This window comes from Haliotis asinina, chromosome 3 (genome assembly GCF_037392515.1).
Source record: "Haliotis asinina isolate JCU_RB_2024 chromosome 3, JCU_Hal_asi_v2, whole genome shotgun sequence".
Taxonomy (NCBI): domain Eukaryota; kingdom Metazoa; phylum Mollusca; class Gastropoda; order Lepetellida; family Haliotidae; genus Haliotis; species Haliotis asinina.
Genome location: NC_090282.1, coordinates 20,942,007 through 20,957,130, shown reverse-complemented (window position 1 = coordinate 20,957,130; position 15,124 = coordinate 20,942,007). Strand labels below are relative to the sequence as shown.

General features: G+C 37.9%; 1 protein-coding gene across 1 annotated transcript; it reads right to left on the bottom strand.

Annotated features, from left to right (window-relative positions):
• Positions 1-1,050: 1,050 nt before the first annotated feature.
• LOC137277647 (FAS-associated factor 2-like) lies at positions 1,051-14,774 on the bottom strand. The gene is made up of 14 exons (XM_067809484.1): positions 14,697-14,774; positions 13,360-13,428; positions 12,775-12,884; positions 11,435-11,550; positions 9,944-9,973; positions 9,412-9,512; positions 8,914-8,999; positions 7,987-8,078; positions 7,609-7,707; positions 6,956-7,034; positions 6,388-6,469; positions 6,057-6,146; positions 5,394-5,537; positions 1,051-3,616 (listed from the first exon to the last, which is right to left on the bottom strand). The coding sequence occupies exons 1-14, from the start codon at positions 14,751-14,753 to the stop codon at positions 3,437-3,439; spliced, it is 1,335 nt and encodes a 444-aa protein (XP_067665585.1). The 5' UTR covers positions 14,754-14,774; the 3' UTR covers positions 1,051-3,436.
• Positions 14,775-15,124: the final 350 nt, after the last annotated feature.

Here is a 15,124-nt window from a genome sequence, read left to right as displayed (position 1 = left end):
ACGTCATCCCCATATCATAAATGAATTCCCATCAAACGGTACTTCATCAAAAACATTCCGTTGTGCCGATGTGACATTTCTCGTGCGCTAAACACAACTCATGATCAAAGGAAATTGACTTTCGAGAGACTAGTGGACCGTTTCCTATGACCTTAAATTACAGTGTTGTCAAGTATGACACCAAACATGTCGTGCTGCTTTTTGCTCTGGGGATGGCAAGGGGCGTCATATGTGACTCCTAACATGGCCGATTCTAGATCTTTCTGGACAAACGACGATGTGGTAGCCACTGCTTACATAACGCCATTTAACCTGAACGGGTGAAGCCTTGCGAGTTCGCTATGGGCTCTATCACACCTTGCGGTTACTACTCGCCGTTCCTCTGGCACCTTTCACTGGTTTGCTGATGCCTCAGGCCAATCGACCGAAAGGAGATGGATGACAACCAACATTTCCTGCAACAGCACTCCGTGACATGCCTGCATTACACAGAACTGTTTGAACTGTTGGATCAGTTGTCAGTAGGCCTGACCTTTGCTTATCAACAACAAAATGAATGATTTTCCAAGCTACCGACCTGTGAGAACAGTTTAATAAACGTTATACTTGCTTGATGATGGGTACACATACTGCATACAATGCTCGCCTTTGATTGTAGCACGTGCACATATAAAATCAGTGTATGGTGCATGCGAATAAAATCATCACATGAATATAACTGCTATATGAGGCATTTACATCATTGGCGTTGCGATACTTGTTTTCAGCGTATACGTATCTTCATTGGGTACGGATTGGCTTTGTGGGTACGAGTCATTCTAGTTGTTACAGGCTGTAAGACATATATATTGCTGCGAGTTCGCCAAAAACGTTTGGGTACGAATCCCCGTGTGAAGACTGTAAATGAGCATCACTATCAATGTTGCAATTCACCAAAGCACAAAGCTCAACCTATTCCTTGGCTACATAATCAGCAATTTCTTTCAACATATTGGAGATTATCCCACTGCGTGTGTGAGCCGTTGAAAACTTTCAGTAAACAACATCACATTCTTTTTAAAATTTATTACAAAATTTACAAGTTATTGACAAAGCCTCATTGATGAGAGGATCTCATTCCCTGAAGCATGGATGACAAATACAGCATTCCCCTGAACATAAACTGAGGAAAATGATGGCATGATTTAATTATATGCAATAACTAGAAATTACTTCCATGTAGAAAATAATGTGATTAAACTGTCTGCTTAGCAATTGGATAAATTCAACATACTCTTCAGAGGGATTATGTAAAACATGATCATTTTTACATTAAATTAGAGACAAAGGATAATACTTTCAAAACTTAAAGCCAAATGAAAAGATGATAAGAATAGGACACCTGACCATAACACATCACATCGAGTTTGTTGGAGCTGCAATTGCTGTCTCAACAATTCACCATATCTGCATGAGGCCATTTAGCAGCTAAACTAATTTTGATTGTTTCAATGCATAACAAACACATACAAATCTGACATAAATCATCATACTTTTCCACTAAAGTCCCAAGAATATTGAAACAAATGAGAGCTGTAGCATGTAATACAGGCTTATGAAAATTTTCGATCACATACAATTCATAAAATACATGCATATGTTTCTATCTGTTGTATGTAAGAATGTACATATTTTCATTATTCAAGTACTGAAAGTGGCAGCTATCCCTTCAGTGTACACCTGGAATATTTCCAGCCAATGTGGCTTCTTCTGTCAAGAAACTATTCTACTGTTTGACTTGGTTTGTTATTGAGAGGAAGGTTGATTAGGAGTATGCATAACAATATAAATAATACCCATTCATTCAAATCTCACAGAGATGTTTCACATAAATAAAATCATAAATGTATCACATTTATGTCTCTATTTCCACAAGAGAAGCTCAAAATGCCATGTCTCAAATAGGATGAAAAATGAAATGCTGCAGAATAAAGCTTTAATTCCTTCAGAAACTGTGAAGAACAAAGCAATAATTTCTCTGTTCATCTAAGTGTTCCAGCGTTCTATTTGGCAGGCCCAAGTGAAATAACCATGGTTGTGATACATATTAAACTGGTCTTGATGCAACACAAATGCAGTAACAATGTAAAAATCATAATGGAGTGTGTATCAACATGCATGCACAACTATGCATGCTACAAACAAAACATGCACTGTCCAGATTTCAACCCCAAACCCATTAAATATGTGGAATTGTCTATCACTGACTATGCCGACTTACACTGTTCGTTACTGTTCCTGGCAAGTAAATCAGAAATCTGTGTAATCTGTAACTGTTTGCACATCGCAGTATCTTATGTAAATTATATCAAGTGCCAATGGCAGCCTTACAACCATTGGAGTTCAAAGTCATCAGAGTATTGAAAACACCAAAATGAACAAGGATCTGATTACATGATTCTATTGAACGCAGGCTTGATATTGAAAATGCTTATTTGTAGTGAAAAACAAAATCTTGTCCAACAAATCAAATATCCAGACATCAGTACTAATTCTATATTCCAAAACACTCATACAAAATCATTTTGTAAATTCAGTAAATATTGGTCTGCTCCTGAAACAACAGATAATAATTATCTGACTCTCAATAATAATTACCAACCATGGAAGTAGTAGTAATGGTAACCATGGCAGCAGGCAGCTGATGCAGAAAAACAATTAACCATGATGTGGTTATCACTATTTTGGATTCATTATCACATTAATAGAGCACAATCCCAAGACTTGATCAATGGCAAACATACTCAGGTATCCTACCGACTGCTGTGATAGAGCATGGTACAAACCTGGAGTAGTGAGGCTCATCTGTCTATCATCTACAGCCTGCTTATTATTACTAAGGCTAGTTAGTCCTCTACATTATTTTTTATATATCATGTTATAAAATCTGTTGAAACCTTCTATCACAATGCTCGCATGAAGTAACTCCATGTCTACTACACATAGCTCCTTGCTCTCATATTCAGCCCCAGTATTAGTACTAAGGCTAGTTAGTCCTTTACCTTATTTTGTAGATGTCATGTTATACGAATCTGTTGAAACCTGTTATCATAATGCTCGCATGAAGTAAGTCCGTGTTTACTACACATAGCTCCTTGCCCTGTCTTGCCTGAACTATACAGGACCATTACGAAATGTGTTGAGAAGCAAAAGCCAGTACCTTGCCCCATGTTGACCCAAACCTTACAACTCCTAAGCCTCATATCACCTCTGACAGATGTGTAACATATGCACAATCAGCAATCTTGTCTGTAAGTGATTTCTCATGCCATAACTTTCACCATCCTTCTCCACGTCTTCCTAGCAGCCTCATTGTTAGGCCATCAGTACATCGTTCCCAGCTCCCAGCTAGTTAGTATGTACTCAAGTAGATAGAAGTTCCTACACAGTTTGAGCATCAAGCCTCGTTATCGTGGACAAACAACATTTCAGACTTGCCAAGTCCAAATTCCATGAATGTCTTTGGCTCGGGGGTTTCCTCAGTGGGCTGGCAGGGTAATGTCCTTCGAGGATAGTTTGCCACAATTTGAAAGTCATCAGGACATTGTTCATTGCAAAACACAAAGTAGTAGAGATACTGAAATTGAACAATCAGGACAGCAAATTAATGATAAATGAAGGTAAAGATCATTCAGCATCACTGCTAAGAAGAAACAAGAATCTGCTTTGTTCAGTTTGGAAGTGTTTACGAACACTAATATTTTAAAACTATATTGTAAACCAAAAGTTACTGTGTTCTGTAATCTGATTGGTTGAAAAACATGATTAAATGGTATTAGATTCCCGGAAACTGAAAGACTATTCACCGCGTATTGACACGTAAACAATTGTTTTGTTGTGTCATCAACAGTGGTGACGTCATTCAAATCATATTGTGACGTAAAGTTAGAATGACGTCACAAATGAGCAACTCCAGATGCTACCATGAGAACCAGCTGAAACGGCCAGCTGATGACACTTCACTGCTGTGTCCGTATTCGATGTAAACGAGTGCAGACAGTAAAACCCCTTTGGTTTACTTTTGTGTTTACAATGTCGATAAACATCATGTGTTGGCCAATTTCCGGGTGTTATTGAGTATTTGAAGCACGGGAATATTTAATTTGAAACCTCCGGCTGACGCCGTCGGTTCCAAATGCATTCCCGTGCTTCAAATACTCAATAACACCCGGAAATTGGCCAACACATGATGTTTATCTCCTAAGTAAGATATACTATCAGCATTGCTGATACAGTTCATCTGTGTTAGAATCTACTTCTGGAACATATTATTAAAATTAATTTCTCATGCTACCTCAAGATCAAGACACCTTTTCTGTGAAACTTTCCATTCGGTATATAGGATGGATTCAAGCATCTAATGTTTCTTATTTTTTGCATTGATATCATACATGCAGGCAAGATTGTCACCCCAAACCCCCTTAATTTACAAGTTGGATATGCTTTTCAGTATGTTCAGATACAATGAAAGAAACATGTTAAAACTAATCCTTATCAGATGAGAAATACATATTCTGGAGATACATGATTTGGCAGGAATGAAGTTTAAGGGGGGGATACGGGCAAAAGTCTTTCCTTCATACAACTCTTACAACCATAGTGAATCAAAGTGAAAGTCATGATGACAACAATGTTGAAGGATACCAAACTTAACCAAACCAGACCTTACTTATGTCAAGGTACCAATTACTTCCCCTTAATTTCAAACCTATTGTTGAAATGTTTCATTTATAGAACAATAAAAGTAACATCGAGGTTTGTGAGTTTGAAAACCTTTGAAAAACACGTTGACACCTTCGGTATTCTGATATGTACATTCTCTCACGAGCTAAACATGCAAGTACTAACATTACAGTGATCGAAATATCGGCCTGCCCGACAGCCCGTGGCTGGTAAATTTTGAGTCGGGCTACCTGGTAATTCTCTCCACCAGCCCGATTGTCTGACTGAAATTTTTAAGATTGACCTACTTTCAGTTTGCTCTCAGTACGATCATTCAATTTTAATTGTCATGTCATATTTTGATTTAAGAAAGATGAATGAAAGCGACAAGTATATTCCATAATTATACATGGACAACTCTTCAGCCAGTGAAGATAGCAATAGGACAATAATACTGGCTGGCTTAGTAAGCTACGCTATGTTTGGATATCTGTAGTCACTTAGTTCAATAAGAACCAATCAAAGAGAGTGTTACTTACTCATTTGTACTTGCTACTAAATGTAGGCGTTTTTGTAAGTTAAAAAGGTGGGCAGGCAACTTTCAAGATAGGCAGGCAACATTTATGGGCCACAAGCCCGGCTGTCAGGTTGAGTTGAACTTGAAAAATTATTTCAATCACTGCTGACATTACCTTCATGGAGTGTGTTTTGAGGAAGCGCCTTTCCAGGCGTACACCACTGGGTACCCTCAGAATGATGCGGATAGCATCACTGTCATCAAGTGATGGCTCTGGAGGCATCCCCTTTCGAAGTTCCTCCTTTTGTCTCTCTCTTTCCTGGCAAAACATTAGACAAATTTTATAAAGCTGTGGATTTAGAAGGAAAGGACGTATCTGCTTTATGTCAGTTTACATATTGTGGAGACTAAGTTGTTTCTATGTTTCCAGTCAAATTACTAACATCACCATAAAAAGGTTTTAATCATAACGCTTTATAAGGAAAGATTTTCCAGGGAGATATCTAAGGACTACATTTAGCAATCTGTCTCAAGAAATAGAGTGAGTGAGTTGGATTGAATGCTGTTTTTAACAGTAATTAAGTCATATCAAAGCCTGTTAATTAGATAACGTGAAGCAGGCCTCATCATAATTAACAACTTCCACAAGCATATACAGTGGAAGCCGTCTAAACCGGCACCCACTGGGACTGAAGAAATGACCTAGTTTAGACAATGTGCCGGATTGAAGAGCTGGTGATAAATGTACAAGTCACGGATGGGACAACCTGCCGGAGTGGACAGATGCCGGTTCTGACAGCTTCCACTGTAATGGAATTGCCAAAGACAGATAACTGACTTCTAATAGCCTTAATTGTTCCTGCTCTTGGGCTTTGACTTTCTGTTCTTCAGCCTCTCTTTTTTCTTGCTCTTCTCTCTTCTTTCTCTCCTGAAGAAACATGCCATGTTGCTGTTAGACATGGAGGTAAAGTAAAGACAGAGACTCATTACTTGTTCTAATTATAGGATAATCTGTAATTTGTTCAATGACATCTTCAATGTGTTTATGGTCATGAACAATTCTGACTACATCTATTGATACAAAAACATTTTGGGGCTCAAGAAATGTAGCTCTTGATGCTATCAAATACTTTATGGTAAGAATGTACTTAGTATTAGCTGGGGCAAACCTTTTCCTGATCTGCTCGAAGAGAATCTTGATAGGCCAGATCTTGCTCCTGCCGTAATGTCTGGTTGAAGTTCAAAGCCTCTCTGTATGCCAATATAAAATCCAATTAAAAATCTGGGTCCACTTCCCCACATGGGCACAATGTGTGAAGCCCACATCTGGTGTACCCCACTGTGATACTGCGAAAAGGGCTAAAAGCTGGAAGCTCTCACTCACTTTTGCTAGGGGTCCTCAGATTGACACTATGTAGTCTGTTTAATAATTAGTTTACTAGTACTATTTTGGCTTTTTGAAGTAAAATATTTGTGGCAGAATCAAAGAAATGGCACCTGAAATGTTTTATTCAGCAGCATGTCACAGCTGCCTGTAAATCAAGTCTGGGTGGACTGATAGTTGACATAATATTCACTATCACAGGTCGTCCAGCGCGCTCAATGACATGCAGTCTTTCAGCTATCTCGTCACCTCTTACAAAGTGACAAACATATTTTAACCCAAGTCAGCTGTGGTTGTCATGTATGAAAGAGAGAAGATGCAGATAGAATAGAGACCATGTGAAAACCAGTCACCTGTCTGCCCTTGCAGCAACTAGCGAGGCCTCATTATCCTCCATAACTCGCTCAAGACGACTCACCATCTCTCTTGCCCCTGAAACATACATATTAACACAGTTTGTCCCTCATCAACCTCGTATCAATTCCTTACATCACTGACGATCCTACAGCTTACCAAAGCAACAAAGTTTTGTACCTTGGATATCAGTCACATGGAAAGTATGATCAACTCACAATATGGTAATTCTTTAACATTGTACATTGCTATACCATTGTTATATGAGTCAGATGACACGAGCATGTAACAGCAACTGGATCCCCCACAGTGAGTGATATGGGTCTGAAACCACTTTGAGTAATCAGTAAAGACACTAAGTGTGCCAGAATAGAGGGGATGTTTGCTATTTTCAAAGACATTTGATAATACAAGCACATGTATGGTCAAAAACAAATCCACAATATACAGATTCTGACATTTTCAAGGGAGGCAACTCTGTATACCAATTTGCGATACCTCAGACAGTGTCTGCATTTCAAATTATACATAAAGCATCATTTCCAGATTTCAGCAATCTTCATTTGGATTTTTTTTTATTGAGAATTCAAAGGATGTTACACCAATTTTATATCAGGCAACACAGGCCAGGAGGCAGATGAGAGGAACTCACCAAGTGGACCTTCGATGCGGGCTACCACTGTCATTCTGTTGTCTCGTAGCACTATCAGGCACAAGAAGGGGTAGGTATTCTCTTTCAGGGCTTGAGAAACTAAAGCATATTAATGCATATTATATTGCAAATAGTACAGTACCACATTTTATGGGAACCTCCTCTGGTATAACCCAAACATGCTCTACATTAAACAATGTAAGGTTTGGCTCTTGTAATTTTCTGCATTATGATCACATCTTGTACGCAGCACCGAAGGCACTGTGCCGCAATACGTACTGTACAGTGATAAGAGCGTACCATTTCACCCCTAGCTCTAGACATTTTATCACAAATATGAAGTATGTGCACTCTCAACTTTCTACATAATTTGTTTACCTCTATATCCCTCCGGACTGTTGGTGCTACATGCCCAGAACAAAAGTCGACTATTCACAAACTCTGTAACATCCGGTGCTGCTAATGTCACTCTGTAAACACAATGCAAAAGCACCATCGTATTAAAAACAGTGTGACATTAAAAAGCACTAGTAACATATGCACTCATTTACATGATCATCCCACTACAATAAAACACAAACTGACCAAACAAAAGTAAGGATATACAATCAGAGATGGCCACTAATCTAGCCCCCAAGAAATCTCTTCATGCCTCTCATGAAGCCTTATCTACATTCAAAAATGACAATGCAGGGTCTTAAAAACTACTGTGTTTATACAAGCATAGGGGACTTGCCAAAAGCCTTCACAGTAGTCAAAAAGTGAACTTCACCCAGAACAACATGGAAGGCTGGCATGTCGAGATCAACAGAGGGCTACGTATCAAAACCAGTTCAAATCCATGGGTACTGAGAATTATTACCCTGGATTCAACACGAGAAACACTACCTCACTGCTCATATCCGTTTCCCAAGTTGCAAGTTTGGTACACCTATTCAGCTACACTACGCTATATTATTCTGTCTTGCTACAGTATGTTGTAATACCAGTTAGAAAAAGCAGTGGTTGATTATATGAGCATCTACACTTGCATATAACTATCCACCTGGACAGACCTTGACCAAGCCAATTGTTCTTGGCTCAAGCTACTTGCCAAATATTTTAGACCAAATGCATACAACTATACTTACAATAAACTAAATATGGTTGTTTGTTTGCACAGACAGTCTACACACTCACACCATCTGAAACTTTAGTGGCATGATCCGCAACTTCCTTCTTCAGCTAGAACACTGATTTAGTTCTGGGGACCTGCCCCTGAAACCTGACTGGGCACTGATCAAGATCATGGGTGTAGGAACTGACCTGCAGAACTCATCTGTGTCCTGATGGTCTTCACCATGGAGATACACTAACAGAAACTTGAGCTCCCGTTTTGCATCATTCAGCGCCTGTTACAAACAAAAACATAATACACTAGCCACTAAGAACAGTATAGCAATTACTAAATAAAAACAGCTCAGGCAGTAAGTTATATGGATGGGATGGGTCAGTAATTTAAGAACCCTTGCACATGTGAATTTGGGCTATATCACAGCAAAATAGGCTTCATATGTTGTACCCATGTGGGGAATCGAACCCAAGTCTTCAGCATGATGGGCAGACACTTAAACCTTTTGGCCTTAAACTCCGAAACTTATACACAGCCTAAGACAGACATAACTGACTGACTCAGTGACTGGCATGGCTCTTGTCAACTATCAGGATCATATCCTGAAATTGAGATCATTAGGCAAGTGAATTTTGATATAAACACAGATAAAAAATATCACATGAAATTCACAGCATTGAAAGATGTCTCACCTGACTATACGAGCCCCTGTAAAACACAGGATGATTGTTCCCAAACTTGTCCCTATATGCCTGAATGAATCTTTCAACATCTCCAACAGGGTCTGTTACATCTAAAAACATCACCAGTTAGTTTATTTAGGTGATCATCACAACACTGTGTAAACCAAGCTATATTTGTTTGTTTGTTTATGGTATTCACTGAGCTTAGCAACACTTAAGCTTTAAGATGGCAGTCTGTAAATAAAAAATTGACTGTGGGCAAGACAGCAATGTGTTTAACACCATGAGTATCAACCTATATAATCATGATAATTAGGATAGAATGACATGTATTCACCAAATCAAAGATCCTCTAGATAACCTCTCACATTAAACATTAGTTTCTGAAGGCCTATCCTAGATTGGACCTTTAAAAGGTTCCTGCATCAGGTATGCGTTAGGGCAGATCATATTCGCTGAAGCTTTACATTAAAACGTCAAAACTTAAAAGAGAACCATGTTTGTGTCCAGAGACAGTCAGAGTAAATTGCAGAACACTTACTTCTCCGAGGATCTGGTTTTATCAAGCGATCTATGGAAACAAAAAAATAGATAATAAGAACAGAAATATTTCAAAAGCATGAAGAAATCAAAACCGGCAGAAAACCTATGCCACTAATAACATGACAAATATATTCAATCTCAGTAAAAACCTATCTATGTTCTACTAACAATCGGAGCACTGCTTACCAGAACTGGAAAGTGACACATCATATGTATTTTATAACCATGCAGCCTGAAACAGGTAACATTGGGCATTCTGAAAGATCCTAAAGGGCTGCATTACTGATTATGACTGTTTACAGTCTGTGAAAGACCATACAATCTCAGCCATCTATAACATTTGACATTCCAACATCTTCTTTTGTCCACAGGTTTTGATTTGCAGTAGCAAGAACTAAGACATGCTTTTCATTTGATTTAAATACACCTAGATGGGAACATGCCACCAATATTTCATACAGATACCATGCCAAAAAATTCAAGACTCACTTGTATGGTTACATAAAGAATCTACCAAGTGTATACAAATGGTTTCCTTTCCTGTTTGGAAAGATTGGCCTTTTTCGACAATCTTTAAATTTAATGCAATAAATGCAGGTAGCATGTGGGGATAGAATACATAATGTTAGGACTCTTCTAAACAAAGTGAATATTTTAAAGGCAAGATCTTCATGATATTATTCAAAGCCTTGACTGCAAGCAAACTTGACAAGGAACACAATCATCGGTTCATCACCATATCCATGTTCTGTGAACATGACCATGATGATTTAGTATATTAGCATACCCGTAACTGCTTGAACACATCACTGTCTAAGTAAACTTATCCTCAGTAATTTTCGTTACACTCCACTACTGAGTCTAACAAAACCTTATGGGAGGTCGCGTCAGGTAACCTTTGAGACTGACCAATCAGAACACAGCTTCCCAAATCGCGAAAGTGCACATTCGCACATACCTTTTGAACTTTTTTAGCTCAAAAAGGTTTGTACCCGAACGAATCCGAATGCTATTTACTGTACGCTTGCTTCCGGGTGATGCACACGGGATACGTACAACCATAACAACGGTGAGTAAACAGTCTCTGAAATTAGTGTTTTGGGCAATATTCAAGGATGTTATCATGCAGAAATATTAGCTAATGGTAACCATGTCAACAGAAACCCCAAAGCATATATACTGCAGGTCAAATAACTGTGTTATATGCGGATTTTTGTTTGTGGAGAGGTCTGTGTCAGTGATCTGAATATTTTGAAAGTCCATCTGATCCCTAAACAGTAGCCGTTGTCTGATTGGTTAAATCTATTTAACCGCCTCGCGTTTGACTGGACGGTCATTGGTCGCTCAAAGGTTACCTGACGTGATCTTCAACTAGGTTTTGTTAGACTCAGTGGTGGAGTGTAACGAAATACACTGAGACTAAGTTTACTTAGACTGAAACACATCACTAAGTAAACTGAATATCTATTGTGTTTGTGGATCAACTTACATACAAACTTCATGAGATCATATAAAGTTGAGTAGACAAATCTGAAGGGGAAGAGGATGACAAAATACCCCCACTGGAAGATGCCTTGGGGTCGACGTCGTTCCACAGTGAACACTCTGAAGTTAACATACAATCACCATTCTTAGTCAGTCATTGCGGTAACAATACATAACCATTTTAACTATCAATACCAATTACTGTACTTTACCTACTGCTTGGCAAGTATTAGATGAGCCAGCGCAGTGAATGCTTTTGTGACAAGCAGGCAGGGTAAGTAATCTAATAGTCAATACACTTGGTTGCTGCAGGTAGACTGGCGATTAAGCATGTGTGATACATGCTGACTGTGACTTGAAATCAAAACCAATACTGTTTAATACATATTAAAGTAAGACACCATCACACCTGTTTGCAGACTTCAGTTACATTGGCATATCCAAGTTAGGGAAGCAAGGGCAAAATGTTCATTCTCAGGCAAGGGGGTTAGCCTACAACGTTATCATTTGTATGGAAAAGACATGTGCAACCAAAGCAGACGTTATTTCAAAAGACAAGTCTTTCCAAGACAACTTTATAACGCACTAAAGCAGGTGACAGGGATGCGAGTAGGCCTACTTTAATTAGACCCACCAAGTTGCACAAACCCAAAACTTTAAAGCACAAACTTGATGATTTTGACCTGTGTGCAGTCAGTTTGTACAAAGTTTGTATGGAGTACAAAAGCAACTGCCTACACTAGATATGATATATGATACGACAAGAAGCCAATTAACCTACCAGGGTTCAAAGGAATGTTTTCATAAAAATCTGAAAGACATGGGGTTCAGGTGGCGAAAAACACAGTCACATTTTAAAGTTTTAATGGAACGAAAAGACATTGTTGCAAAGCATTTGTAATACTTGTCAAGCAATAGTATGATATAACAATCAAAACACGAACTGCACGAGGAAACTGAACTTTTCAATATTTAGACAACAACCTGTTTCCCTCGTTTCAAATGGAATGTTCTGGAGGGTGTTCCCATATATGCAAATTGGGGTCATTTGTCAGGTTGTGGCTCATCTAATACTTGTCAAGCAGTAGCTTTAACTTGAGCTCTTCAAATACCTGATTTAAGAATTAACTGATAAATAAATAGTCGAAATTTCCTGTCATCAGTACAGTGTCAGCTTGCCCTTTTCGTAGTAATAAACTATTATTTATTTCGAAAGAGCAACCACAAAGGCTTCCCCATTACATTTCATTCATCTGGTTGAAATCTATGACATGCTTTGGTGATCTTACATTTTCTCAATGCAGTGTTCAACCCTGTTTAGACATATATGTAGTCATATGTTACCTCTGATCTGAGGGTGAGAGGTTCATAGCAGGCTGCCTGGGTTCTGCTTGAGGCTGGTTGAACACAGCTGGTGCCCCCTCTCTTTCATTGAATGTGTCTTGGACAGCAGCCTGTGGGAAAAACCAGAAATAAACCATGATGCTGACTGTTTTCTGTTTACCCAAACCAAAAACTTCAGATATTTCAAAAGCTTCTAGTGTGTCTGGATGAAACAAACCAGTGGCCTACTCTGGGTGCAATGACACATACAGATCAAGTGACCAATTATTTCATCCATTAACAAGTTACCTGTAGCAATAAACATTGTTGGGGTCCAGTTATTACCTAGAATTACAACAGGATTGATCATATAACACTAAAACACATTTAAACATATTTTTCATTAGACTCACAATACCACAATTATTTTCAGGTTTGAGAAAAAACTTGATAAACATGATGAATAGTCATTCAGACTTTCAAGACAACAAAGTAACATCCATGTGATTTACATTAACTTATTTCTGGGTTACAAGTTTCAAAAGGTTCAACACTTAAGTGAAATTACACCATAATCAGAAAAGAGTGGTTATTAATTATGCTCACCTCAATATCCCATCTGTGTCTTTCTAGAATCTGCCGACATCTTCCCATGTCATCAATTCCAGTGAGGTCCTGAAACAATTCAAAGTCTCAGTCTATCATGTCTATCATCATGATCGCAGTGCTGTTCATATGGTTGTACACTAGTGGACATGAATGATTCATTGGTACATTTCGAATTCATAACATCTAAGATCTAACCCAATTAATAATAAAAAAAACTTCTAAGGATGTTGGTGGTTGTCAGTGATGTTTTTTGCTTAAGGATAATAGACATGATGAACAGTAATAACCATGATAACACATACTGATTCAACACAGAATTATTATTTTACCCATTATGTTTAACGTTACTTTAATTACCAAGTTGGAAAAAAACCCATGTGCATTGCTCTGACAACATTTAATGTTATGTGTGTAATAATATCAACACCTCTCACAGAGCTGGACAAGTAGCAATGTTCCAGTCAGGGTGTCCAGGTTGATGATTTTTTTGTTTCAGTTGATTAACAAAATATTACAAGTTTTATCCTTTAAAACATTACATGTTCATGTTCATTTTATATTTTTAGATATTACAAACTAATGATCATACAAAAAGGTGAGTACTGCTTCTGTCTGTTTAAAATATACAGCAAAATATGTTATTAAAGAACAATATTATTGTATATATTATGCACTCATTTCGGTTTGTAACTTTTATGTGACTATGCTTTACCACACAACAGTTTCATAGCTGACAACATAAACATTAACATGATCAAGTCTAAATCATTGTACTAAATCATTGTAAATGAAATTGTGCATACTGTATATCCATAAACATGATAAACATGTACAAGTTACAAATATGGATATGAAAAATATACATATGGGTTGACCCTCAGTCAAAGAAGTTATTTAAGCAGTTTAAAGCCAAAATTAAATCACATCACCGAAGTCAATTCTTAAATGTATTCATACGACATTCCCCAAGTTAATAATATCATGCGATGGTTCATCTGAATATGAAAACATATTGGTATGTTTAACTGATCTCGAAATGATGTTGTCAAGTTAATTTGTCGTAGATAATTATTGGTCGAAAACACAAAAATCGATATTAATTATTACTAATATACGTTTTAGGAATCATGACACATCCAGAACTTTATTTCAACATAGTATGCAATACCATGTTCGTGTATGTTGAACATTTCCAAGTGTCTTATCACTGAACTCTTTCCCATCACATATAAAAACTGCTAATGCTATTCAAGATATTTCAACATGATTGATTTTATTGATTAACCACCATCATACAAAAATATTTCAACCGCAAATAAAGTGGCAAACGTCACCTGGAAATGCAGCAATTGTTCCGTCTGCTCTGAAGATAAGTCTTCTTCGTCAGCCATGTTGAAATGACAGCGTTGATTGTTGTTTCCGTTTCCGTAATCGCGCACAAAGATGCGTAGCAAGCTGTTGTCAACTCCTTGCAGCGGCCTTTGTTATAGGTAATGCCGAGTAAATGTGATTGCAGTGGCAACTCGAAGAGAAATGACACTATGCGTAACCACTGCACACAGAAATGGAAACCCATTAAAATGAATATATTTATGATATAAACGCAAAACACTTTTTGGGAATCCGACAATTTATCCCTAGCGAGGATGTGTCAATGTACATTTGTACAGATTGTTTGACCATTATGCGCATTTTGATCAGAGAATCTCCTGTAAATGATGGTTGTGCAACACAAACACTAAGATTTTCCATGTGGCACTAG

Coding starts and splice junctions, on each gene's coding strand:
- LOC137277647 (XM_067809484.1), bottom strand. CDS start 14,753: ATGGCTGACGAAGAAGACTTATCTTCAGAGCAGACGGAACAATTGCTG. Junction 11,551..12,774: donor CTCTCACCCTCAGATCAGAG/GTAACATATGAC, acceptor TGTTAACTTCAG/AGTGTTCACTGTGGAACGAC. Junction 8,079..8,913: donor GACACAGATGAGTTCTGCAG/GTCAGTTCCTAC, acceptor TTGTGTTTACAG/AGTGACATTAGCAGCACCGG.